The sequence below is a fragment of the Coregonus clupeaformis genome, unplaced genomic scaffold (assembly GCF_020615455.1).
Source record: "Coregonus clupeaformis isolate EN_2021a unplaced genomic scaffold, ASM2061545v1 scaf0222, whole genome shotgun sequence".
Classification (NCBI taxonomy): Eukaryota; Metazoa; Chordata; class Actinopteri; order Salmoniformes; family Salmonidae; genus Coregonus; species Coregonus clupeaformis.
In genome coordinates, this window is record NW_025533677.1 from 491723 (window position 1) to 518239 (window position 26517).

Genomic DNA, 26517 nt, shown 5'->3' on the forward strand with positions numbered 1-26517 from the left:
GCTGGTTATTGTACGATACTGGCTGGCTGGTTATTATAAGAGACTGGCTTGCTGGCTGGCTGGTTATTATAAGAGACTGGCTGGCTTGCTGGTTATAATAAGATACTGACTGACTGGCTGGCTGGCTGGTTATTATAAGAGACTGGCTGGCTGGTTATTGTAAGAGACTGAATGGCTGGCTGGTTATTATAATAGACTGGCTGGCTGGCTGGTTATTATAAGATACTGGCTTGCTGGCTGGTTATTATAAGAGACTGGCTGGCTGGTTACTATAAGAGACTGACTGGCTGGCTGGTTACTATAAGAGACTGACTGGCTGGCTGGTTATTATAAGATACTGACTGGCTACTTGCTGGTTATTATAAGATACTGACTGGCTGGCTGATTATTATAAGAGACTGGCTGGCTGGCTGGTTATTATAAGAGACTGGCTGGCTGGCTGGTTATTATAAGATACTGACTGGCTGGCTGGTTATTATTAGAGACTGACTGGCTGGCTGGCTGGTAATTATAAGAGACTGGCTGGCTGGTTATTGTAAGAGACTGAATGGCTGGCTGGTTATTATAAGAGACTGAATGGCTGGCTGGTTATTATAAGAGACTGGCAGGCTGGCTGGTTATTGTACGATACTGGCAGGCTGGCTGGTTATTGTACGATACTGGCTGGCTGGTTATTATAAGAGACTGGTTTGCTGGCTGGCTGGTTATTATTAGACACTGACTGGCTGGCTGGTTATTATAAGAGACTGGCTGGCTGGCTGGTTATCATAAGATACTGACTGACTGGCTGGCTGGCTGGTTATTATAAGAGACTGGCTGGCTGGCTAGTTATTATAATAGACTGGCTGGCTGGCTGGTTATTATAAGATACTGGCTGGCTGGCTGGTTATTATAAGAGACTGGCTGGCTGGCTGGTTATTATAAGATACTGGCTGGCTGGCTGGTTATTATAAGATACTGGCTGGCTGGCTGGTTATTATAAGATACTGGCTGGCTGGCTGGTTATGATAAGATACTGGCTTGCTGGCTGGTTATTATAAGACACTGGCTGGCTGGCTGGCTGGTCATTGTAAGATACTTGCTGGCTGGTTATTATAAGAGACTGGCTGGCTGGCTGGTTATTATAAGAGACTAAGAGACTGGCTGGCTGGTTATTATAAGAGACTGGCTGGCTGGCTGGTTATGATAAGAGACTGGCTGACTGGTTATTATAAGACTCTGGCTGGCTGGTTATTATAAGATACTGGTTGTCTGGTTATTATAAGACTCTGGCTGGCTGGCTGGTTATTATAAGAGACTGGCTGGCTGGCTGGTTATTATTAGACACTGACTGGCTGGCTGGTTATTATAAGAGACTGGCTGGCTGGCTGGTTATCATAAGATACTGACTGACTGGCTGGCTGGCTGGTTATTATAATAGACTGGCTGGCTGGTTATTGTAAGAGACTGAATGGCTGGCTGGTTATTATAAGAGACTGAATGGCTGGCTGGTTATTATAAAAGACTGGCTGGCTGGCTGGCTGGTTATTATAAGAGACTGGCAGGCTGGCTGGTTATTGTACGATACTGGCTGGCTGGTTATTATAAGAGACTGGCTTGCTGGCTGGCTGGTTATTATAAGAGACTGGCTGGCTGGCTGGTTATCATAAGATACTGACTGACTGGCTGGCTGGCTGGTTATTATAAGAGACTGGCTGGCTGGTTATTGTAAGAGACTGAATGGCTGGCTGGTTATTATAATAGACTGGCTGGCTGGCTGGTTATTATAAGAAACTGGCTAGCTGGCTGGTTATTATAAGATACTGGCTTGCTGGCTGGTTATTATAAGAGACTGGCTGGCTGGTTACTATAAGAGACTGACTGGCTGGCTGGTTACTATAAGAGACTGACTGGCTGGCTGGTTATTATAAGATACTGACTGGCTGGCTTGCTGGTTATTATAAGATACTGACTGGCTGGCTGATTATTATAAGAGACTGGCTGGCTGGCTGGTTATTATAAGATACTGACTGGCTGTCTGGTTATTATAAGAGACTGGCTTGCTGGCTGGTTATTATAAGAGACTGGCTGGCTGGCTGGTTATTATAAGACACTGGCTGACTGGCTGGTTATTGTAAGAGACTGGCTGGCTGGTTATTATAAGAGACTGGCTGGCTGGCTGGTTATTATATGAGACTGGCTGGCTGGCTGGCTGGTTATTATAAGAGGCTGGCTGGCTGGCCGGTTATTATAAGATACTGACTGGCTGGCTGGTTATTATAAGAGACTGGCTGGCTGGCTGGCTGGTTATTATAAGAGACTGGCTGGCTGGTATTTATAAGAGACTGGCAGTCTGGCGGGTTATTATACGATACTGGATGGCTGGTTATTATAAGAGACAGGCTGGCCGGCTGGTTATTATGAGAGACTGGCTGGCTGGTTATTATAAGAGACTGGCTGGCTGGTTATTATAAGAGACATGCTGGCTGGCTGGTTATTATAAGAGACTGGCTGGCTGGCTGGTTATTATAAGAGACTGGCTGGCTGGTTATTATAAGAGACTGGTTGACTGGCTGGCTGGTTATTATAAGAGACTGGTTGGCTGGCTGGCTGGTTATTATAAGAGACTGGCTGGCTGGCTGGTTATTATAAGAGACTGGCTGGCTGGCTGGTTATTATAAGAGACTGGCTGGCTGGCTGGTTATTATAGGAGACTGGCTGGCTGGCTGGTTATTATAAGAGACTGGCTGGCTGGCTGGTTATTATAAGAGGCTGGCTGGCTGGCTGGTTATTATAAGAGACTAGCTGGCTGGCTGGTTATTATAAGACACTGGCTGGCTGGCTGGTTATTATAAGACACTGGCTGGCTGGCTGGTTATTTTAAGACGCTGGCTGGCTGGCTGGTTATTATAAGAGACTGGCTTGCTGGCTGGCTGGTTAATATAAGATACTGGCTGGCTGGCTGGTTATTATAAGAGACTGGCTTGCTGGCTGGTTATTATAAGAGACTGGCTTGCTGGCTGGTTATTATAAGAGACTGGCTGGCTGGCTGGTTATTATAAGAGACTGGCTGGCTGGCTGGTTATTATAAGATACTGACTGGCTGGCTGGTTATTATAAGATACTGACTGGCTGGCTGGTTATTATAAGAGATTGGCTGACTGGCTGGTTATTATAAGATACTGGCTGGCTGGTTATTATACGATACTGGATAGCTGGTTATTATAAGAGACTGGCTGGCTGGCTGGTTATTACACGATACTGGCTGGCTGGTTATTATAAGAGACTGACTGGCTGGCTGGTTATTATAAGAAACTGTCTGACTGGCTGGTTATTATAAGATACTGACTGGCTGGCTGGTTATTATAAGATACTGACTGGCTGTCTGGTTATTATAAGAGACTGGCTTGCTGGCTGGTTATTATAAGAGACTGGCTGGCTGGCTGGTTATTATAAGACACTGGCTGACTGGCTGGTTATTGTAAGACACTGGCTGGCTGGTTATTATAAGAGACTGGCTGGCTGGCTGGGTATTATAAGAGACTGGCTGGCTGGCTGGTTATTGAAAGAGACTGGCTGGCTGGCTGGTTTTTATAAGAGACTGGCTGGCTGGCTGGTTATTATAAGAGACTGGCTGGCTGGCTGGCTGGTTATTATAAGAGGCTGGCTGGCTGGCCGGTTATTATAAGATACTGACTGGCTGGCTGGTTATTATAAGAGACTGGCTGGCTGGATGGTTATTATAAGAGACTGGCTGGCTGGTTATTATAAGAGACATGCTGGCTGGCTGGTTATTATAAGAGACTGAATGGCAGGCTGGTTATTATAAGAGACTGACTGGCTGGTTATTATGGGATACTGACTGGCTGGCTGGTTATTATAAGAGACTGGCTGGCTGGCTGGCTGGTTATTATAAGAGACTGGCTTGCTGTCTGGTTATTATAAGAGACTGGCTGGCTGGTTATTATACGATACTGGATGGCTGTCTGGTTATTATAAGAGACTGGCTGGCTGGCTGGCTGGCTGGTAATTATAAGAGACTAGCTGACTGGCTGGCTGGTTATTATAAGGTACTGGCTGGCTGGTTATTATAAGAGACTGACTTGCTGGTTATTTTAGGATACTGGCTGGCTGGCTGGTTATTACACGATACTGGATGGCTGGCTGGTTAATATAAGATACTGGCTGGCTGGTTATTATAAGATACTGGCTGGCTGGTTATTATAAGACACTGGCCTGGCTGGCTGGCTGGTTATTGTAAGAGACTGGCTGGCTGCTTATTATAAGACACTGGCTGGCTGGCTGGTTATTATAAGGCACTGGCTGGCTGGCTGGTTATTTTAAGAGACTGGCTGGCTGACTGGTTATTATAAGAGACTGGCAGTCTGGCTGGTTATTATAAGAGACTGGCTGGCTGGCTGGTTATGATAAGAGACTGACTGGCTGGCTGGTTATTATAAGAGACTGGCTGGCTGGCTGGTTATTATAAGGGACTGGCTTACTGGCTGGCTGGTTAATATAAGATACTGACTGGCTGGCTGGCTGACTGGTTATTATAAGAGACTGGCAGTCTGGCTGGTTATTATACGATACTGGATGGCTGGTTATTATAAGAGACAGGCTGGCTGGCTGGTTATTTTAAGAGACTGGCTGGCTGGCTGGTTATTATAAGATACTGGCTGGCTGGTTATTATAAGAGACTGGCTGGCTGGCTTGTTATTTTAAGAGACTGGCTGGCTGGCTGGTTATTATAAGATACTGGCTGGCTGGTTATTATAAGATACTGGCTGGCTGGCTGTTTATTATAAGAGACTGACTGGCTGGCTGGTTATTATAAGAGACTGGCTACTGGCTGGTTATTATAAGGGACTGGCTGGCTGGCTGGCTGGTTAATATAAGATACTGACTGGCTGGCTGGCTGACTGGTTATTATAAGAGACTGGCAGTCTGGCTGGTTATTATACGATACTGGATGGCTGGTTATTATAAGAGACAGGCTGGCTGGCTGGTTATTATAAGAGACTGGCTGGCTGGTTATTATAAGAGACTGGCTGGCTGGCTGGTTATTATAAGAGACTGGCTGGCTGGCTGGTTATTTTAAGAGACTGGCTGGCTGGCTGGTTATTATAAGATACTGGCTGGCTGGCTGTTTATTATAAGAGACTGACTGGCTACTGGCTGGTTATTATAAGAGACTGGCTACTGGCTGGTTATTATAAGGGACTGGCTGGCTGGCTGGCTGGTTAATATAAGATACTGACTGGCTGGCTGGCTGACTGGTTATTATAAGAGACTGGCTGGCTGGCTGGTTATTATAAGACTCTGACTGGCTGGCTGGTTATTATAAGATACTGGCTGTCTGGTTATTATAAGACTCTGGCTGGCTGGCTGGTTATTATAAGAGACTGGCTGGCTGGCTGGTTATTATTAGACACTGAATGGCTGGCTGGTTATTATAAGAGACTGGCTGGCTGGCTGGTTATTATAAGAGACTGGCAACTGGCTGGTTTTTATGAGGGGCTGGCTGGTTAATATAAGATACTGACTGGCTGGCTGGCTGGCTGGTTATTATAAGAGACTGGCAGTCTGGCTGGTTATTATACGATACTGGATGGCTGGTTATTATAAGAGACATGCTGGCTGGTTATTGTAAGAGACTGGCTGGCTGGTTATTATAAGAGACTGGCTGGCTGGCTGGTTATTATAAGACACGGGCTGACTGGCTGGCTGGTTATTATAAGAGACTGGCTGGCTGGCTGGTTATTATAAGACACTGGCTGGCTGGCTGGTTATTGTAAGAGACTGGCTGGCTGGTTATTATAAGAGACTGGCTGGCTGGCTGGTTATTATAAGAGACTGGCTGTCTGGTTATTATAAGACTCTGGCTGGCTGGCTGGTTATTATAAGAGACTGGCTGGCTGGCTGGTTATTGTAAGAGACTGAATGGCTGGCTGGTTATTATAAGAGACTGAAAGGCTGGCTGGTTATTATAATAGACTGGCTGGCTGGCTGACTGGTTATTATAAGAGACTGGCTGGCTGGCTGGTTATTATAAGACTCTGACTGGCTGGCTGGTTATTATAAGATACTGGCTGTCTGGTTATTATAAGACTATGGCTGGCTGGCTGGTTATTATAAGAGACTGGCTGGCTGGCTGGTTATTATTAGACACTGACTGGCTGGCTGGTTATTATAAGAGACTGGCTGGCTGGCTGGTTATTATAAGAGACTGGCTACTGGCTGGTTTTTATGAGGGGCTGGCTGGTTAATATAAGATACTGACTGGCTGGCTGGCTGGCTGGTTATTATAAGAGACTGGCAGTCTGGCTGGTTATTATACGATACTGGATGGCTGGTTATTATAAGAGACATGCTGGCTGGTTATTGTAAGAGACTGGCTGGCTGGTTATTATAAGAGACTGGCTGGCTGGCTGGTTATTATAAGACACGGGCTGACTGGCTGGCTGGTTATTATAAGAGACTGGCTGGCTGGCTGGTCATTATAAGACACTGGCTGGCTGGCTGGTTATTGTAAGAGACTGGCTGGCTGGTTATTATAAGAGACTGGCTGGCTGGCTGGTTATTATAAGAGACTGGCTGTCTGGTTATTATAAGACTCTGTCTGGCTGTCTGGTTATTATAAGAGACTGGCTGGCTGGCTGGTTATTGTAAGAGACTGAATGGCTGGCTGGTTATTATAAGAGACTGAATGGCTGGCTGGTTATCATAATAGACTGGCTGGCTGGCTGGTTATGATAAGAGACTGGCTGACTGTTTATTATAAGACTCTGGCTGGCTGGCTCGTTATTATAAGATACTGGCTGGCTGGCTGGTTATTATTAGACACTGACTGGCTGGCTGGTTATTATAAGAGACTGGTTGGCTGGCTGGTTATTATAAGACTCTGGCTGGCTGGCTGGTTATTATAAGATACTGGCTGGCTGGCTGGTTATTATATGAGACTGGCTGGCTGGTTATTGTAAGAGACTGAATGGCTGGTTGGTTATTATAAGAGACTGGCAGGCTGGCTGGTTATTGTACGATACTGGCAGGCTGGCTGGTTATTGTACGATACTGGCTGGCTGGTTATTATAAGAGACTGGCTTGCTGGCTGGCTGGTTATTATTAGACACTGACTGGCTGGCTGGTTATTATAAGAGACTGGCTGGCTGGCTGGTTATCATAAGATACTGACTGACTGGCTGGCTGGCTGGTTATTATAAGAGACTGGCTGGCTGGCTGGTTATTATAAGAGACTGGCTGGCTGGCTGGTTATTATAAGAGACTGGCTGGCTGGCTGGTTATTATAAGAGACTGGCTGGCTGGCTGGTTATTATAAGATACTGGCTGGCTGGCTGGTTATTATAAGATACTGGCTGGCTGGCTGGTTATTATAAGATACTGGCTGGCTGGCTGGTTATTATAAGATACTGGCTGGCTGGCTGGTTATTATAAGATACTGGCTGGCTGGCTGGTTATTATAAGATACTGGCTTGCTGGCTGGTTATTATAAGACACTGGCTGGCTGGCTGGTGATTGTAAGATACTTGCTGGCTGGTTATTATAAGAGACTGGCTGGCTGGCTGGTTATGATAAGAGACTGGCTGACTGGTTATTATAAGACTCTGGCTGGCTGGCTGGTTATTATAAGATACTGGTTGTCTGGTTATTATAAGACTCTGGCTGGCTGGCTGGTTATTATAAGAGACTGGCTGGCTGGCTGGTTATTATTAGACACTGACTGGCTGGCTGGTTATTATAAGAGACTGGCTGGCTGGCTGGTTATCATAAGATACTGACTGACTGGCTGGCTGGCTGGTTATTATAATAGACTGGCTGGCTGGTTATTGTAAGAGACTGAATGGCTGGCTGGTTATTATAAGAGACTGAATGGCTGGCTGGTTATTATAAAAGACTGGCTGGCTGGCTGGTTATTATAAGAGACTGGCAGGCTGGCTGGTTATTGTACGATACTGGCTGGCTGGTTATTATAAGAGACTGGCTTGCTGGCTGGCTGGTTATTATAAGAGACTGGCTGGCTGGCTGGTTATCATAAGATACTGACTGACTGGCTGGCTGGCTGGTTATTATAAGAGACTGGCTGGCTGGTTATTGTAAGAGACTGAATGGCTGGCTGGTTATTATAATAGACTGGCTGGCTGGCTGGTTATTATAAGAAACTGGCTAGCTGGCTGGTTATTATAAGATACTGGCTTGCTGGCTGGTTATTATAAGAGACTGGCTGGCTGGTTACTATAAGAGACTGACTGGCTGGCTGGTTACTATAAGAGACTGACTGGCTGGCTGGTTATTATAAGATACTGACTGGCTGGCTTGCTGGTTATTATAAGATACTGACTGGCTGGCTGATTATTATAAGAGACTGGCTGGCTGGCTGGTTATTATAAGAGACTGGCTGGCTGGCTGGTTATTATAAGATACTGACTGGCTGGCTGGTTATTATTAGAGACTGACTGGCTGGCTGGCTGGTAATTATAAGAGACTGGCTGGCTGGTTATTGTAAGAGACTGAATGGCTGGCTGGTTATTATAAGAGACTGAATGGCTGGCTGGTTATTATAAGAGACTGGCAGGCTGGCTAGTTATTGTACGATACTGGCAGGCTGGCTGGTTATTGTACGATACTGGCTGGCTGGTTATTATAAGAGACTGGCTTGCTGGCTGGCTGGTTATTATTAGACACTGACTGGCTGGCTGGTTATTATAAGAGACTGGCTGGCTGGCTGGTTATCATAAGATACTGACTGACTGGCTGGCTGGCTGGTTATTATAAGAGACTGGCTGGCTGGCTAGTTATTATAATAGACTGGCTGGCTGGCTGGTTATTATAAGATACTGGCTGGCTGGCTGGTTATTATAAGAGACTGGCTGGCTGGCTGGTTATTATAAGATACTGGCTGGCTGGCTGGTTATTATAAGATACTGGCTGGCTGGCTGGTTATTATAAGATACTGGCTGGCTGGCTGGTTATTATAAGATACTGGCTTGCTGGCTGGTTATTATAAGACACTGGCTGGCTGGCTGGTCATTGTAAGATACTTGCTGGCTGGTTATTATAAGAGACTGGCTGGCTGGCTGGTTATTATAAGAGACTAAGAGACTGGCTGGCTGGTTATTATAAGAGACTGGCTGGCTGGCTGGTTATGATAAGAGACTGGCTGACTGGTTATTATAAGACTCTGGCTGGCTGGCTGGTTATTATAAGATACTGGTTGTCTGGTTATTATAAGACTCTGGCTGGCTGGCTGGTTATTATAAGAGACTGGCTGGCTGGCTGGTTATTATTAGACACTGACTGGCTGGCTGGTTATTATAAGAGACTGGCTGGCTGGCTGGTTATCATAAGATACTGACTGACTGGCTGGCTGGCTGGTTATTATAATAGACTGGCTGGCTGGTTATTGTAAGAGACTGAATGGCTGGCTGGTTATTATAAGAGACTGAATGGCTGGCTGGTTATTATAAAAGACTGGCTGGCTGGCTGGCTGGTTATTATAAGAGACTGGCAGGCTGGCTGGTTATTGTACGATACTGGCTGGCTGGTTATTATAAGAGACTGGCTTGCTGGCTGGCTGGTTATTATAAGAGACTGGCTGGCTGGCTGGTTATCATAAGATACTGACTGACTGGCTGGCTGGCTGGTTATTATAAGAGACTGGCTGGCTGGTTATTGTAAGAGACTGAATGGCTGGCTGGTTATTATAATAGACTGGCTGGCTGGCTGGTTATTATAAGAAACTGGCTAGCTGGCTGGTTATTATAAGATACTGGCTTGCTGGCTGGTTATTATAAGAGACTGGCTGGCTGGTTACTATAAGAGACTGACTGGCTGGCTGGTTACTATAAGAGACTGACTGGCTGGCTGGTTATTATAAGATACTGACTGGCTGGCTTGCTGGTTATTATAAGATACTGACTGGCTGGCTGATTATTATAAGAGACTGGCTGGCTGGCTGGTTATTATAAGAGACTGGCTGGCTGGCTGGTTATTATAAGATTCTGACTGGCTGGCTGGTTATTATTAGAGACTGACTGGCTGGCTGGCTGGTAATTATAATAGACTGGCTGGCTGGCTGGTTATTATAATAGACTGGCTGGCTGGATGGTTATTATAAGATACTGGCTGGTTGGATGTTATTATAAGAGACTGGCTGGCTGGCTGATTATTATAAGAGACTGGCTGGCTGGATGGTTATTACAAGATACTGACTGGTTGGCTGGTTATTATAAGAGACTGGCTGGCTGGCTGGTTATTATAAGATACTGGCTGGTTGGATGTTATTATAAGAGACTGGCTGGCTGGCTGATTATTATAAGAGACTGGCTGGCTGGATGGTTATTACAAGATACTGACTGGTTGGCTGGTTATTATAAGAGACTGGCTGGCTGGCTGGTTATTACAAGAGACTGGCTGGCTGGCTGGTTATTATAAGAGACTAACTGACTGGCTGGTTCTGTGAAGGAAGCCTTCTGTTATGTAGTATCATAGTATCATATCTATGACAGTATCTTAACAAGCTAAAACAAAGTGGGCAACCCGTCACCGATTCAAAGAGACTGCTGTGGGAAGGGGCTGGAGAAATACAACCACCCTCAAACTATGGATGCAAGGACTGACCATCCATGATATCAATATGATAGTTTTAACCATGTTTTGAGGCTATGTAGTGTTTGTTTACATTTACTTTTTTTTTTACAAACATTTAAGTAAAACAAGCTTCTATTTTGGGTTCTGATGGTGAACGACAGTTGAACTAAGCTCATGAGGCATTTATAAGTTATATTATTTAATTATCAATGGGTATATATCATGTAATTTAAGTCCAGAAATGCAGATTGCCCCTTTAAGGCTACCTGCATTGAAGGCTTTGTGAAGCTATGTTATGGTTCATACTGAGTGGGAAGTAGGCTCTGTGAAGCCATGTTATGATTCATACTGAGTGGGAAGTAGGCTCTGTGAAGCCATGTTATGATTCATACTGAGTGGGAAGTAGGCTCTGTGAAGCCATGTTATGATTCATACTGAGTGAGAAGTAGGCTCTGTGAAGCCATGTTATGATTCATACTAAGTGAGAAGTAGGCTCTGTGAAGCCATGTTATGATTCATACTGAGTGGGAAGTAGGCTCTGTGAAGCCATGTTATGATTCATACTGAGTGAGAAGTAGGCTCTGTGAAGCCATGTTATGATTCATACTGAGTGGGAAGTAGGCTCTGTGAAGCCATGTTTTGGTTCATGCTGCGTACTGTAGTATCATAGCTGTGTTGGGAACCTCGCTCTGTCACCCTTCCTGTTCCTGTGTAGAGTAGAAGAGAGGAGACACCCCTCCCAGTCAGCCAGCCAGGCCTTTCCCATCCACTCTTCTCTCCACCAGTTCCTTTCTAGCCCCTTACTCACTGGCCTACCGGACACCCCCGCAGCCCCCGCAAGGCGGGGGTGGGGGGCATGCGCCTGTCATCAATGTCTTTTTTTTAAATGTAATAAATCCTTTTGACAGTAACCCTCCAAAAAGTCATTCCTAAACCTTTTTAATTTCCATATGTACTAGGAAGCTAAGGGTTTGATTCTTGGGCTTCAGGAATTAAAAAGTGAAAATACAAAATAAACTGATTGAAAGTATAAGAGGATATGGGTGAACAAATGCCGTGGTCAAGGCTACGACCGTGCCAGTGAAATGAGTGCAGCTTACTCAGGTGTTCAAAGCGCATATCAGACAGAGAGCCTAATGCTTCTTAGGTAGTTCTTGATGAGTTTTAGTTTAGAAAACGATCTCTCCGCAGAAGCGACAGTTACAGGGATGGTAAAAACAGCTTGATTACCATAGCAACATCAGGGAAACAGGGCAGAAGGGAGGAGTGCTTCAAATACAGCAGTTCTGTAACAGCTTTAATGGAGACTCTCATTCTCCTTAATTCCCGACCTCAACACGTTACAGAAAGAGATTAACTGTATAGGAAGTTCTGGGGACAGGTCGTCCGGATACTTATAATAACCAGCCAGCCAGCCAGTCTCTTATAAATTGGCAGATGCAAACAGACGATCATCTTTAGCAGACAACATTTCTTGAGGAACAAAAAAAAGCTGTTTTGCGATTTTGTTCATACTGGTGAACCGGCGTATGAGTTCTGTGGTTGCAATATCAACAGTCCCTTATCTCTGGTATATGTTGGCATGCATCATTCAAGACTAAGTTTAAATTGTGTGCAGCGCAATGGACATATAATGCACAATGCCAGGAAAGACTGTCTGGGTTGGCAATACTCTTGACCTCAGGCCTCACCGTGAAAGATGGAGGCAGATAAAAGTTTCATTAAACCTGTACACTGCCAAACAGCCAGTCACATTTGGGGAAAGGTCAGGTTGGGGTGTGTGTGTGTGGTAGTGAGGGGCTGGGGGGGCTTTACCACAGGCGCTTTATCCTCCCTCTGTTGCATCTCTCCCTCTCTCTCTCCAACACTCTCTCTCCCCCTAACTCCCTCTGTTTCACTCTCTCTCTCTCTCTCTCCAACTCCCTCTGTTTCTCTCTCTCTCTCTCTCTCTCTCTCTCTCTCTCTCTCTCTCTCTCTCTCTCTCTCTCTCTCTCTCTCTCTCTCTCTCTCTCTCTCTCTCTCACTCTCTCTCCCTTTCTCTCTCCAACTCCCTCTGTCTCTGTCTCTGTCTCTGTCTCTGTCTCTCTCTCTCTCTCTCTCTCTCTCTCTCTCTCTCTCTCTCTCTCTCTCTCTCTCCTCAATGTCATTCTGATCCTCATTGTCACCACATGGTTCTCTGCTTTGTGCCAACAGCACACCCACTAGGGCTGGGCCACGTACTGTTAGTAAAATTGTAGCCAAAGACAGTTATACTAGCTGTCTGGTCTGTGTTTTATAAATGTGCAATAAGCATAAAACACAATTATATAAGGAAGGCTACTTGATTTCAACATCTGAACAAAGTGGACAGGGCCAGGCTAGCATGCTGTACAAACAGTTGGAGACGAACAGAAGGGTGTGTTCATAACAATTAAAATGTTCTGCCTTGTTACATAGCAATCAATCAATCAATCAATTTTATTTTATATAGCCCTTCATACATTAGCTAATATCTCGAAGTGCTGTACAGACACCCAGCCTAAAACCCCAAACAGCTAGTAATGCAGGTGTAGAAGCACGGTGGCTAGGAAAAACTCCCTAGAAAGGCCAAAACCTAGGAAGAAACCTAGAGAGGAACCAGGCTATGAGGGGTGGCCAGTCCTCTTCTGGCTGTGCCGGGTGGAGATTATAACAGAACCATGCCAAGATGTTCAAAAATGTTCATAAGTGACAAGCATGGTCAAATAATAATCAGGAATAAATCTCAGTTGGCTTTTCATAGCCGATCATTAAGAGTTGAAAACAGCAGGTCTGGGACAGGTAGGGGTTCCATAACCGCAGGCAGAACAGTTAAAACTGGAATAGCAGCAAGGCCAGGCGGACTGGGGACAGCAAGGAGTCACCACGGCCGGTAGTCCCGACGTATGGTCCTAGGGCTCAGGTCTCTCAGTTGGCTTTTCATAGCCGATCATTAAGAGTTGAAAACAGCAGGTCTGGGACAGGTAGGGGTTTCGTAACCGCAGGCAGAACAGTTGAAACTGGAATAGCAGCAAGGCCAGGCGGACTGGGGACAGCAAGGTGTCAGCATGCCCGGTAGTCCTGACGTATGGTCCTAGGGCTCAGGTTCTCAGAGAGAAAGAGAGAACGAGAGAATTAGAGAGAGCATACTTAAATTCACACAGGACACTGGATAAGACAGGAGAAGTACTCCAGGTATAACCAACTAACCCCAGCCCCCGACACATAAACTACTGCAGCATAAATACTGGAGGCTGAGACAGGAGCGGTCCGGAGACACTGTGGCCCCATCCGAAGACTCCTGGGCCAGACTACACTCAATCATATGACCTACTGAAGAGATAAGTCTTCAGTAAAGACTTAAAGGTTGAGACCGAGTCTGCGTCTCTCACATGGGTAGGCAAACTGTTCCATAAAAATGGAGATCTATAGGAGAAAGCCCTGCCTCCCGCTGTTTGCTTAGAAATTCTAGGGACAATTAGGAGGCCTGCGTCTTGTGACCGTAGCGTACGTATTGGTATGTACGGCAGGACCAACTCGGAAAGATAGGTAGGAGCAAGCCCATGTAACGCTTTATAGGTTAACAGTAAAACCTTGAAATCAGCCCTTGCCTTAACAGGAAGCCAGTGTAGGGAAGCTAGCACTGGAGTAATATGATCAAATTTCTTGGTTCTAGTCAGGATTCTAGCAGCCGTATTTAGCACTAACTGAAGTTTATTTAGTGCTTTATCCGGGTAGCCGGAAAGTAGAGCATTGCAGTAGTCTAACCTAGAAGTAACAAATGCATGGATTAATTTTTCTGCATCATTTTTGGACAGAAAATTTCTGATTTTTGCAATGTTACGTAGATGGAAAAAAGCTGTCCTTGAAACAGTCTTGATATGTTCGTCAAAAGAGAGATCAGGGTCAAGAGTAACGCCGAGGTCCTTCACAGTTTTATTTGAGACGACTTTACAACCATCAAGATGAATTGTCAGATTTAACAGAAGATCTCTTTGTTTCTTGGGACCTAGAACAAGCATCTCTGTTTTGTCCGAGTTTAAAAGTAGAAAGTTTTCAGCCATCCACTTCCTTATGTCTGAAACACAGGCTTCTAGCGAGGGCAATTTTGGGGCTTCACCATGTTTCATTGAAATGTACAGCTGTGTGTCATCCGCATAGCAGTGAAAGTTAACATTATGTTTTCGAATAACATCCCCAAGAGGTAAAATATATAGTGAAAACAATAGTGGTCCTAAAACGGAACCTTGAGGAACACCGAAATGTACAGTTGATTTGTCGGAGGACAGACCATTCACAAAGACAAACTGATATCTTTCCGACAGGTAAGATCTAAACCAGGCCAGAACTTGTCCGTGTAGACCAATTTGGGTTTCCAGTCTCTCCAAAAGAATGTGGTGATCGATGGTGTCAAAGGCAGCACTAAGGTCTAGTAGCACGAGGACAGATGCAGAGCCTCGGTCTGACGCCATTAAAAGGTCATTTACCACCTTCACAAGTGCAGTCTCAGTGCTATGATGGGGTCTAAAACCAGACTGAAGCATTTTGTATACATTGTTTGTCTTCAGAAAGGCAGTGAGTTGCTGCGCAACAGCTTTTTCTAAAATTTTTGAGAGGAATGGAAGATTCGATATAGGCCGATAGTTTTTTATATTTTCCGGGTCAAGGTTTGGCTTTTTCAAGAGAGGCTTTATCACTGCCACTTTTAGTGAGTTTGGTACACATCCGGTGGATAGAGAGCTGTTTATTATGTTCAACATAGGAGGGCCAAGCACAGGAAGCAGCTCCTTCAGCAGTTTAGTAGGAATAGGATCCAGTATGCAGCTTGAAGGTTTAGAGGCCATGATTATTTTCATCATTGTGTCAAGAGATATAGTATTAAAACACTTAAGTGTCTCTCCTGATCCCAGGCCCTCGCAGAGCTGTGCAGATCCAGGACAGCTAAGCCCTGGATTCAAAGAGGAGTCCGTAATTTGCTTTCTAATGGTCATGATCTTTTCCTCAAAGAAGTTCATGAATTTATTACTGCTGAAGTGAAAGCCATCCTCTCTTGGGGAATGCTGCTTTTTAGTTAGCTTTGCAACAGTATCAAAAATAAATTTTGGATTGTTCTTATTTTCCTCGATTAAGTTGGAAAAGTAGGATGATCGAGCAGCAGTGAGGGCTCTTCGGTACTGCACGGTACTGTCTTTCCAAGCTAGTCGGAAGACTTCCAGTTTGGTGTGGCGCCATTTCGTTCCAATTTCCTGGAAGCTTGCTTCAAAGCTCGGGTATTTTCTGTATACCAGGGAGCTAGTTTCTTATGACAAATGTTTTTCGTTTTTAGGGTGCAACTGCATCTAGGGTATTGCGCAAGGTTAAATTGAGTTCCTCAGTTAAGTGGTTAACTGATTTTTGTCCTCTGACGTCCTTGGGTAGGCAGAAGGAGTCTGGAAGGGCATCAAGGAATTTTTGTGTTGTCTGAGAATTTATAGCACGACTTTTGATGCTCCTTGGTTGGGGTCTGAGCAGATTATTTGTTGCGATTGCAAACGTAATAAAATGGTGGTCCGATAGTCCAGGATTTTGTGGAAAAACATTAAGATCTACAACATTTATTCCATGGGACAAAACTAGGTCCAGAGTATGACTGTGGCAGTGAGTAGGTCCAGAGACATGTTGGACAAAACCCACTGAGTCGATAATGGATCCAGGTTGGCTAAAGTTGAAATATAAAGATTCTTATAAAGATTAGCTGGCTACTCACTAGCACGTGGGCTTGTACTTGAGAGATTGTTTATGAGACCGGTGTTAATTTAAGTGAATGTGCATTATGCATGGTTCTGCTTAAATGTGTAACAAAAAGCGCATTTTCATAGACAGACTTAAAAGCCAGATCAGTGATTATTGCAAAAAAGCAGGTTAACCTATTTTGATAAAATAATAATTATTAGTGGGTCTTATGGTTGTGGAAGGCTTATATTTAGCCTAGGTATAACTTCACAAGCCCTGAATTCATTAGACTGTTTGCAGTGAACTTGACCTTTAATTGTACAACAACGCTTATTTTGAGAATATATATATATATTTTTTTTTTGGTGAGGGAGGCCTGCTCTCTCCTTTCCCTGATGTTTAGTTCATTTCATTCCAATCTCCTCTGCATTATTGTAGCCATCTGCTGCAGCCTGTCAACTATGCCTCTGCCTATCCCTGTTCTCTCCTCTCCGCACAGGCTACACAAACGCCTCACACCGCGTGGCTGCTGCCTCTCTAACCTGGTGGTCCCTGCACGCACCACACACCTGGAGTTCCAGGTCTCAGGCAGCCTCTGGAACTGCCGTTCTGCCGCCAACAAGGCTGACTTCATCCCAGCCTATGCTACCCTCCAGTCCCTCGACTTCCTGGCGCTGACGGAAACATGGATTACCACTGAAAACACTGCTACTCCTGCTGCTCTCTCCTCGTCTGACCATGTGTTCTCGCATACCCCGAGAGCATCTGGTCAGAGGGGTGGTGGCACAGGAATCCTCATCTCTCCCAAGTGGTCATTCTCAATTTTTCCCCTAACCCATCTGTCTATCTCCTCATTTGAATTCCACGCTGTCACAGTCACTAGCCCATTTAAGCTTAATATCCTTGTCATCTATCGCCCTCCAGGTTCCCTTGGAGAGTTCATCAATGAGCTTGACGCCTTGATAAGTTCCTTTCCTGAGGATGGCTCACCCTTCACAGTTTTGGGGGATTTCAACCTCCCCACGTCTACATTTGACTCATTTCTCTCTGCCTCCTTCTTTCCACTCCTCTCCTCTTTTGACCTCACCCTCTCACCATCCCCCCCACTCACAAGGCAGGCAATACGCTTGACTTCATCTTTACTAGATGTTGCTCTTCTACTAATCTCACTGCAACTCCCCTCCATGTCTCCGACCACTACTTTGTATCCTTTTCTCTCTCGCTCTCCTCCAACACTACTCACTCTGCCCCTACACAGATGGTAACGCGCCACCGCAACCTTCGCTCTCTCTCTCCCACTACTCTCTCCTCTTTCATCCAATCATCTCTTCCCTCTGCTCAATCCTTCTCCCTCCAATCTCCTGATTCTGCCTCCTCAACCCTCCTCTCCTCCCTTTCTGCATCCTTTGACTCCCTGTGTCCCCTATCCTCCCGGCCGGCTCGGTCCTCCCCTCCAGCTCTGTGGCTTGATGACTCATTGCGAGCTCACAGAACAGAGCTCCGGGCAGCTGAGCGGAAATGGAAGAAAACTAAACTCCCTGCCGACCTGGCATCTTTTCACTCCCTCCTCTCTACATTTTCTTCATCTGTTTCTGCTGCTAAGGCCACTTTCTACCACTCTAAATTCCAAGCATCTGCCTCTAACCCTAGGAAGCTCTTTGCCACATTCTCCTCACTGCTGAATTCCCCCCCTCCTCCCTATCTGTGGATGACTTTGTCAACCACTTTGAAAAGAAGGTTGACGACATCCGATCCTCGTTTGTTAAGTCTAATGACACTGCTGGTCCTGCTCACACTGCCCTACCCTATGCTTTGACTTCTTTCTCCCCTCTCTCTCCAGATAAAATCTTGCGACTAGTGACTGCAGGCCGCCCAACAACCTGCCCGCTTGACCCCATCCCCTCCTCTCTTCTCCAGACCATCTCCGGTGACCTTCTCCCCTACCTCACCTCGCTGATCAACTCATCCTTGACCGCTGGCCATGTCTCTTCCGTCTTCAAGAGAGCGAGAGTTGCACCCCTTCTCAAGAAACCAACACTCGATCCCACTGATGTCAACAACTACAGACCAGTATCCCTTCTTTCTTTTCTTTCCAAAACTATTGAGCGTGCCGTCTTTAGCCAACTCTCTTGCTATCTCTCTCAGAATTACCTTCTTGATCCAAACCAGTCAGGTTTCAGGACTGGTCATTCAACTGAGACTGCTCTTCTCTGTGTCACGGAGGCTCTCCGCACTGCTAAAGCTAACTCTCTCTCCTCTGCTCTTGTCCTTCTAGACCTGTCTGCTGCCTTTGATACAGTGAACCATCAGATCCTCCTCTCCACCCTCTCCGAGCTGGGCATCTCCGGCGCGGCTCACTCCTGGATTGCGTCCTACCTGACCGGTCGCTCCTACCAAGTGGCGTGGCGAGAAGCTGTCTCCGCACCACGTGCTCTCACCACTGGTGTCCCCCAGGGCTCAGTTCTAGGCCCTCTCCTTTTCTCCCTATACACCAAGTCACTTGGCTCTGTCATATCCTCACATGGCCTCTCCTATCATTGCTACGCTGACGATACACAACTAATCTTCTCCTTTCCCCCTTCTGATAACCAGGTGGCGAATCGCATCTCTGCATGTCTGGCCGACATATCAGTATGGATGACGGATCACCACCTCAAGCTGAACCCTGGCAAGACGGAGCTGCTCTTCCTCCCGGGGAAGGACTGCCCGTTCCATGATCTCGCCATCACGGTTGACAACTCCGTTGTGTCCTCCTCCCAGAGTGCGAAGAGCCTTGGCGTGACCCTGGACAACACCCTGTCGTTCTCCGCTAACATCAAGGCGGTGACCCGATCCTGCAGGTTCATGCTCTACAACATTCGGAGAGTACGACCCTGCCTTACACAGGAAGCGGCACAGGTCCTAATCCAGGCACTTGTCATCTCCCGTCTGGATTACTGCAACTTCGCTGTTGGCTGGGCTCCCTGCCTGTGCCATTAAACCCCTACAACTCATCCAGAATGCCGCAGCCCGTCTGGTGTTCAACCTTCCCAAGTTCTCTCACGTCACCCCCCTCCTCCGCACACTCCACTGGCTTCCAGTTGAAGCTCGCATCCGTTACAAGACCATGGTGCTTGCCTATGGAGCAGTGAGGGGAACGGCACCTCTGTACCTTCAGGCTCTGATCAGTCCCTACACCCAGGCGAGGGCATTGCGTTCATCCACCTCTGGCCTGCTGGCTCCCCTTCCTCTGCGGAAGCATAGTTCCCGCTCAGCCCAGTCAAAGCTGTTCGCTGCTCTGGCACCCCAATGGTGGAACAAGCTCCCTCACGACGCCAGGACAGCGGAGTCACTCACCACCTTCCGGAGACATTTGAAACCCCACCTCTTTAAGGAACACCTGGGATAGGATAAAGTAATCCTTCTACCCCCCCCAAAAAAAAAGAAAGTATAATTGTAAAGTGGTTATCCCACTGGCTATAGGGTGAATGCACCAATTTGTAGTCGCTCTGGATAAGAGCGTCTGCTAAATGACGTAAATGTGCCCTTGAGCAAGGCACTTAACCCTAATTGCTCCTGTAAGTCGCTCTGGATAAGAGCGTCTGCTAAATGACTAAAATGTAAATGTAAAATGTGAGAAAACATTTTTTTAAATGTAGATATATATAGTGGAAAAATCGCCCTTATCGCCCATATCGCCCAACACACACACACACACACTCACACACACACACACACACACACACAAACACACACACACACACATACACACACACATACTCACACACACACGTCACCTGTCCTCTCTCTCTTCTCTTCACGCTGCATCGTCACCTGGGTTTAATTAAAGAGGAACATGCTGTTCCTAAAGCCTGGCTGTCTGTCCCCACCGTGCTCCACCTCATTAACCTGTACCCCTCTCATACTGTCAACAACACACAACAACCCTCTGAAGCTGTCAACAACAACAACACAACAACCCTCTGATGCTGTCAACAACAACAACACAACAACCCTCTGATGCTGTCAACAACAACACAACAACCCTTTGATGCTGTCAACAACAACAACACAACAACCCTCTGATACTGTCAACAACAACAACACAACAACCCTCTGATGCTGTCAACAACAACACAACAACCCTCTGATGCTGTCAACAACAACAACACAACAACCCTCTGATGCTGTCAACAACAACACAACAACCCTATGATGCTGTCAACAACAACAACACAACAACACTTTGATTCTGTCAACAACAACACAACAACCCTCTGATACTGTCATCAACAACACAACAACCCAATGACACTGTCAACAACAACACAACAACCATCTGAAGCTGTTAACAACAACACAACAACCCTCTGATGCTGTCAATAACAACACAACAACCCTCTGATGCTGTCAACAACAACAACACAACAACCCTGTGATGTCATACATTATTGTTCTTGGCTCCTGTCAGAATGACTGAAATCCTCCTCCTCGTGTACCTTTTGCATGGCTCAAACCAACCTTTTGAAATCCCCCCCCCCCCAAACACACACACACACACACATTCCAGCATCACTACTCTTCCAGTTTCGTTTTGAAACTGGAAACTGCAGACATGTTTTTTTACAGACTTCTTTGTAATGTAATTTAAGGTCAGATTCCATTCCACCTGTCATTGTGTTTTCTAGAGAACAGCTTGCTAATGATTGGTGTAGCATGAGCTCTCTGTCCAGCGCCCAATATGACAGAAGGCTTCCATGAGGTTAGCATGAGCTCTCTGTCCAGCGCCCAATAAAACAGAAGGCTTCCATGAGGTTTGGATTGAAGTGCAGAGAGAGAGAGAGAGAGAGAGAGAGAGAGAGAGAGAGAGAGAGAGAGAGAGAGAGAGAGAGAGAGAGAGAGAGAGAGAGAGAGAGAGAGAGAGAGATTGACACAAACAGAGAGAGAGAACGAGAGGAATAGATGGGGAGACAGTGACAAAAACAGAAGGAGTGAGAGACTGGCAGACGACTGTGTTGTGTGATGATTTGTTGTGCTGTATTGTGTTATGTATTTGGTCCATTTGGTTATGCAAAGACCCTGAGATCAATTCTCTGTTTACAGCCAGGCAGTATTCAGTAGAGAAACTAACAAAACAACAGCATTAACAGCTTCCAACTCCCACATCCTAGCACTGGAAGGTCAGGCTGGAAAATGTATAAAACAATGCTCACTTGGGCCAGTTGTGAAATATTTAGCAAAAAAACAACGTTAGTTTTTATTTCTGAACATGAGACAACTTCTGAACAATCTGAGTCATGTATTATGTCTGTATAATAAAGAATGCATGATTGTGGCACGAAAACATTCACAGATCTTGATCTGAAGTAATATTTCTCTGCTTACGATGCTAACATTTCATAACTTATTTTACCCTCCCCCCCTCCTTCTCCTGGCCCAGAATTTGATTTTGAAACCATAGTCAGATGACTGATCTGCCATTGCAGTGTTACATAACAAATGATCCCTCCTTTATTAAACGCCTCAGTCCATGTAATATAGTCTCTCTCTCTCTCTCTCTCTCTCTCTCTCTCTCTCTCTCTCTCTCTCTCTCTCTCTCTCTCTCTCTCTCTCTCTCTCTCTCTCTCTCTCTCTCTCTCTCTCTCTCTCTCTCTCTCTCTCTCTCTCTCTCTCTATCTGTCTCTCTCTCTCTCTCTCTCTCTCTCTCCTATCCTCTCTCTCTCTCTCTCACTCACTCTCTCCCCCTTTCTCTCTCACCTGGAAGATTGAAGAAAGCAGCATTAAACATTAATTAAAAGTCGGGATGGGAGTCAGCCCTAGTTCCAGTCCCCTACAGTACATTTACATTTACGTCATTTAGCAGACGCTCTTATCCAGAGCGACTTACAAATTGGTGTATTCACCTTATTGCCAGTGGGATAACCACTTTACCCCAAAACATTTTTTGGGGGTGGGGTAAGGGGGGGTAGAATGATTACTTTATCCTATCCCAGGTATTCCTTAAAGAGGTGGGGTTTCAAATGTCTCCGGAAGGTGGTGAGTGACTCCGCTGTCCTGGCATCGTGAGGGACGCTTGGGAAGGTTGAACACCAGACGGGCTGCGGCATTCTGGATGAGTTGTAGGGGTTTAATGGCACAGGCAGGGAGCCCAGCCAACAGCGAGTTGCAGTAATCCAGACGGGAGATGACAAGTGCCTGGATTAGGACCTGTGCCGCTTCCTGTGTAAGGCAGGGTCGTACTCTCCGAATGTTGTAGAGCATGAACCTACAGGATCGGGTCACCGCCTTGATGTTAGCGGAGAACGACAGGGTGTTGTCCAGGGTCACGCCAAGGCTCTTCACACTCTTCACACTTATCAGAAGGGGGAAAGGAGAAGATTAGTTGTGTGTCGTCTGCGTAGCAATGATAGGAGAGGCCATGTGAGGATATGACAGAGCCATGTGACTTGGTGTATAGCGAGAATAGGAGAGGGCCTAGAACTGAGCCCTGGGGGACACCAGTGGTGAGAGCACGTGGTGCGGAGACAGCTTCTCGCCATGCCACTTGGTAGGAGCGACCGGTCAGGTAGGACGCAATCCAAGAGTGAGCCGCGCCGGAGATGCCCAGCTCGGAGAGGGTGGAGAGGAGGATCTGATGGTTCACAGTATCAAAGGCAACAGACAGGTCTAGAAGGACAAGAGCAGAGGAGAGAGAGTTAGCTTTAGCAGTGCGGAGAGCCTCCGTGACACAGAGAAGAGCAGTCTCAGTTGAATGACCAGTCTTGAAACCTGACTGGTTTGGTAATTAGTACATACATAGTGCACTACCCTATGGATCCTGGTCAAAAGTAGTGCACTACCCTATGGGTCCTGGTCAAAAGTATAGCACTACGTAGAGAACAGGGAGTTATTTGGGACACGGTTCAGATTCTAGATTCTAGCTGCAGCTTTCTCATCTCATCTCAAGCACCTCTCTCTCTCTCCCTCCCTCTCTCTCTCTCTCTCTTTCGTTCTCTCTCTTTCGTTCTCTCTCTTTTGTTCTCTCTCTCTCTCTCTCTCTCTCTCTCCCTCTCCCTCCCTCTCTCTCTCCTCTCTTTCTTTCTGCTGGTAGATAGAGGAAGATAAACTGTATTACCTCTTATGAGAGGAGATGAGAGAGAGGGGGTAGAGGTGAAGAGGGAGATGGAAAGAGACAGGGAGAGAGAGAGAGAGAGAGAGAGAGAGAGAGAGAGAGAGAGAGAGAGAGAGAGAGAGAGAGAGAGAGAGAGAGAGAGAGAGAGAGAGAGAGAGAGAGAGAGAGAGAGAGAGAGAGAGAGAGAGAGAGAGAGAGAGAGACTCAATGAAATGATAAAATATACAGACCACAAATTAAACTCTTTAACATCATCCTTAGCTCTGGCATCTTCCCCAATATTTGGAACCAAGGACTGATCACCCCAATCCACAAAAGTGGAGACAAATTTGACCCCAATAACTACCGTGGGATATGCTTCAACAGCAACCTTGGGAAAATCCTCTGCGTTATCATTAACAGCAGACTAGTTCATTTCCTCAGTGAAAACAATGTACTGAGCAAATGTCAAATTGGCTTTTTACCAAATTACCATACGACAGACGACGTATTCACCCTGCACACCCTAATTGACAAACAAACAAACCAAAACAAAGGCAAAGTCTTCTCATGCTTTGTTGATTTCAAAAAAGCTTTTGACTCAATTTGGCATGAGGGTCTGCTATACAAATTGATGGAAAGTGGGGTTGGGGGAAAAACATACGACATTATAAAATCCATGTACACAAACAACAAGTGTGCGGTTAAATTGGCAAAAAAACACACACATTTCTTTCCACAGGGCCGTGGGGTGAGACAGGGATGCAGTTTAAGCCCCACCTTCTTCAACATATATATCAACGAATTGGCGAGGGCACTAGAACAGTCTGCAGCACCCGGCCTCACCCTACTAGAATCTGAAGTCAAATGTCTACTGTTTGCTGATGATCTGGTGCTTCTGTCACCAACCAAGGAGGGCCTACAGCAGCACCTAGATATTCTGCACAGATTCTGTCAGACCTGGGCTCTGACAGTAAATCTCAGTAAGACAAAAATAATGGTGTTCCAAAAAAGGTCCAGTTGCCAGGACCACAAATACAAATTCCATCTAGACACCATTGCCCTAGAGCACACAAAAAACTATACATACTCCGGCCTTAACATCAGCACCACAGGTAACTTCCACAAAGCTGTGAACGATCTGAGAGACAAATCAAGAAGGGCCTTCTATGCCATCAAAAGGAACCTAGAATTTGACATACCAATTAGGATCTTGCTAAAAATACTTGAATCAGTTATAGAAACCATTGCCCTTTATGGTTGTGAGGTCTGGGGTCCGTTCACCAACCAATAATTCACAAAATTGGACAATCACCAAATAACCTCTGTGTACAACGAAAAACACCAAATAATGCATGCAGAGCAGAATTAGGCCAATATCCGCTAATTATCAAAATCCAGAAAAGAGCTGTTAAATTCTATAACCACTTAAAAGGAAGCGATTCCCAAACCTTCCATAGCAAAGCCATCACCTACAGAGAGATGAACTTGAAGAAGAGTCCCCTAAGCAAGCTGGTCCTGGGGTTGTGTTCACAAACACAAACAGACCCCACAGAGCCCCAGGACAACAACAACATTTACATTTACATTTTAGTCATTTAGCAGACGCTCTTATCCAGAGCGACTTACAGGAGCAATTACGGTTAAGTGCCTTGCTCAAGGGCACATCGACAGATTTTTCACCTAGTCGGCTCGGGGATTAGAACCTGCGACCTTTCGGTTACTGGCACTACGCTCTTAACCACTAAGCTACCTGCCGCCCCAGCAACAACAACAACACAATTAGACCTAACCAAATCATGAGAAAACAAAAAGAGAATTAATTGACACATTGGAAAGAACAAACAAAAAACAGAGCAAACTAGAATGCTATTTGGCCCTAAACAGAGAGTACACAGTGGCAGAATACCTGACCACTGTGACTGACCCAAACTTAAGGAAAGCTTTGACTATGTACAGACTCAGTGAGCATAGCCTTGCTATTGAGAAAGGCCGCCGTAGGCAGACCTGGCTCTCAAGAGAAGACAGGCTATGTACACACTGCCCACAAAATGAGGTGGAAACTGAGCTGCACTTCCTAACCTCCTGCCAAATGTATGACCATATTAGAGACACATATTTCCCTCAGATTACAGCGATCCACAAAGAATTTGAAAACAAACCCAATTTTGATAAACTCCCTTATCAACTGGGTGAAATACCACAGTGTGCCATCACAGTAATATTTGTGACCTGTTGCCACAAGAAAAGGGCAACCAGTGAAGAACAAACACCATTGTAAATACAACCCATATTTAAGTTTATTTATTTTCCCATTTTTACTTTAACTATTTTCACATTGTTACAACACTGTATATAGACATAATATGACATTTGAAATGTCCTTATTCTTTTGGAACTTCTGAGTGTAATGTTTACTGTTAATATTTATTGTTTATTTCACTTTTGTTTACTATCTACTTCACTTGCTTTGGCAATGTTAACATACTTTTCCCATGCCAATAAATCCCTTAAATTGAAATTGAATTGAGAGAGAGAGAGAGAGAGAGAGAGAGAGAGAGAGAGAGAGACAGACAGAGAGACAGAGGGTGGGGGGGGCTCAACGTCTCTTATTGACCCTGTGAGCAAGGTGAAGAGTCTCCCAGTTATCATTATTAATGAGATGGAACAAATCTAGTTAAACAGGGTGCTGGAGTCTGGTGTTTAAGTGGACTCTCTCTCTCGCTCTCAGACTGAGACTTATGCAGAGACTTATGTAAAACTCACACACAATGCCATTCATCATATGCATGCAGTATGTGTGTAATGTGAATAAAACATGCATGTTCAATAAGAAGTGATAACCAGTTGTTCTGTTGTGTTTTACAGATATGGGAAAATAGCGTCAACGAAGGCGATACTGGACAAGAACACGAATCAATGCAAAGGTACGCTGGAATCCCCATGTAGTATTCAGATCCACATTGATCATGTTCAGTGTTCAGATGAATCAGTCAATATTATAGCACCTGGTGGGAACAGACACACACACACACACACACACACACACACACACACACACACACACACACACACACCTGGTACTACACGTGTATAACACTGTGTTATGAGTCTCTGGGGGATTCTTGAAGCGTTTCCAACAGGACATGCTT

General features: G+C 45.6%; 1 protein-coding gene across 1 annotated transcript in view; it reads left to right on the top strand.

Moving 5' to 3' along the window:
- Positions 1 to 26292, top strand: part of LOC121586740 (RNA-binding motif, single-stranded-interacting protein 3-like) — a gene marked incomplete at its 3' end in the record, with an annotated part of 116284 nt that extends 89992 nt beyond the window's left edge. Inside the window, exon 3 of the mRNA XM_045214244.1 lies at positions 26234 to 26292. Coding sequence (XP_045070179.1) covers positions 26234 to 26292 — 59 coding nt within the window. The remainder of the gene's footprint in view (positions 1 to 26233) is intronic.
- Positions 26293 to 26517: the final 225 nt, after the last annotated feature.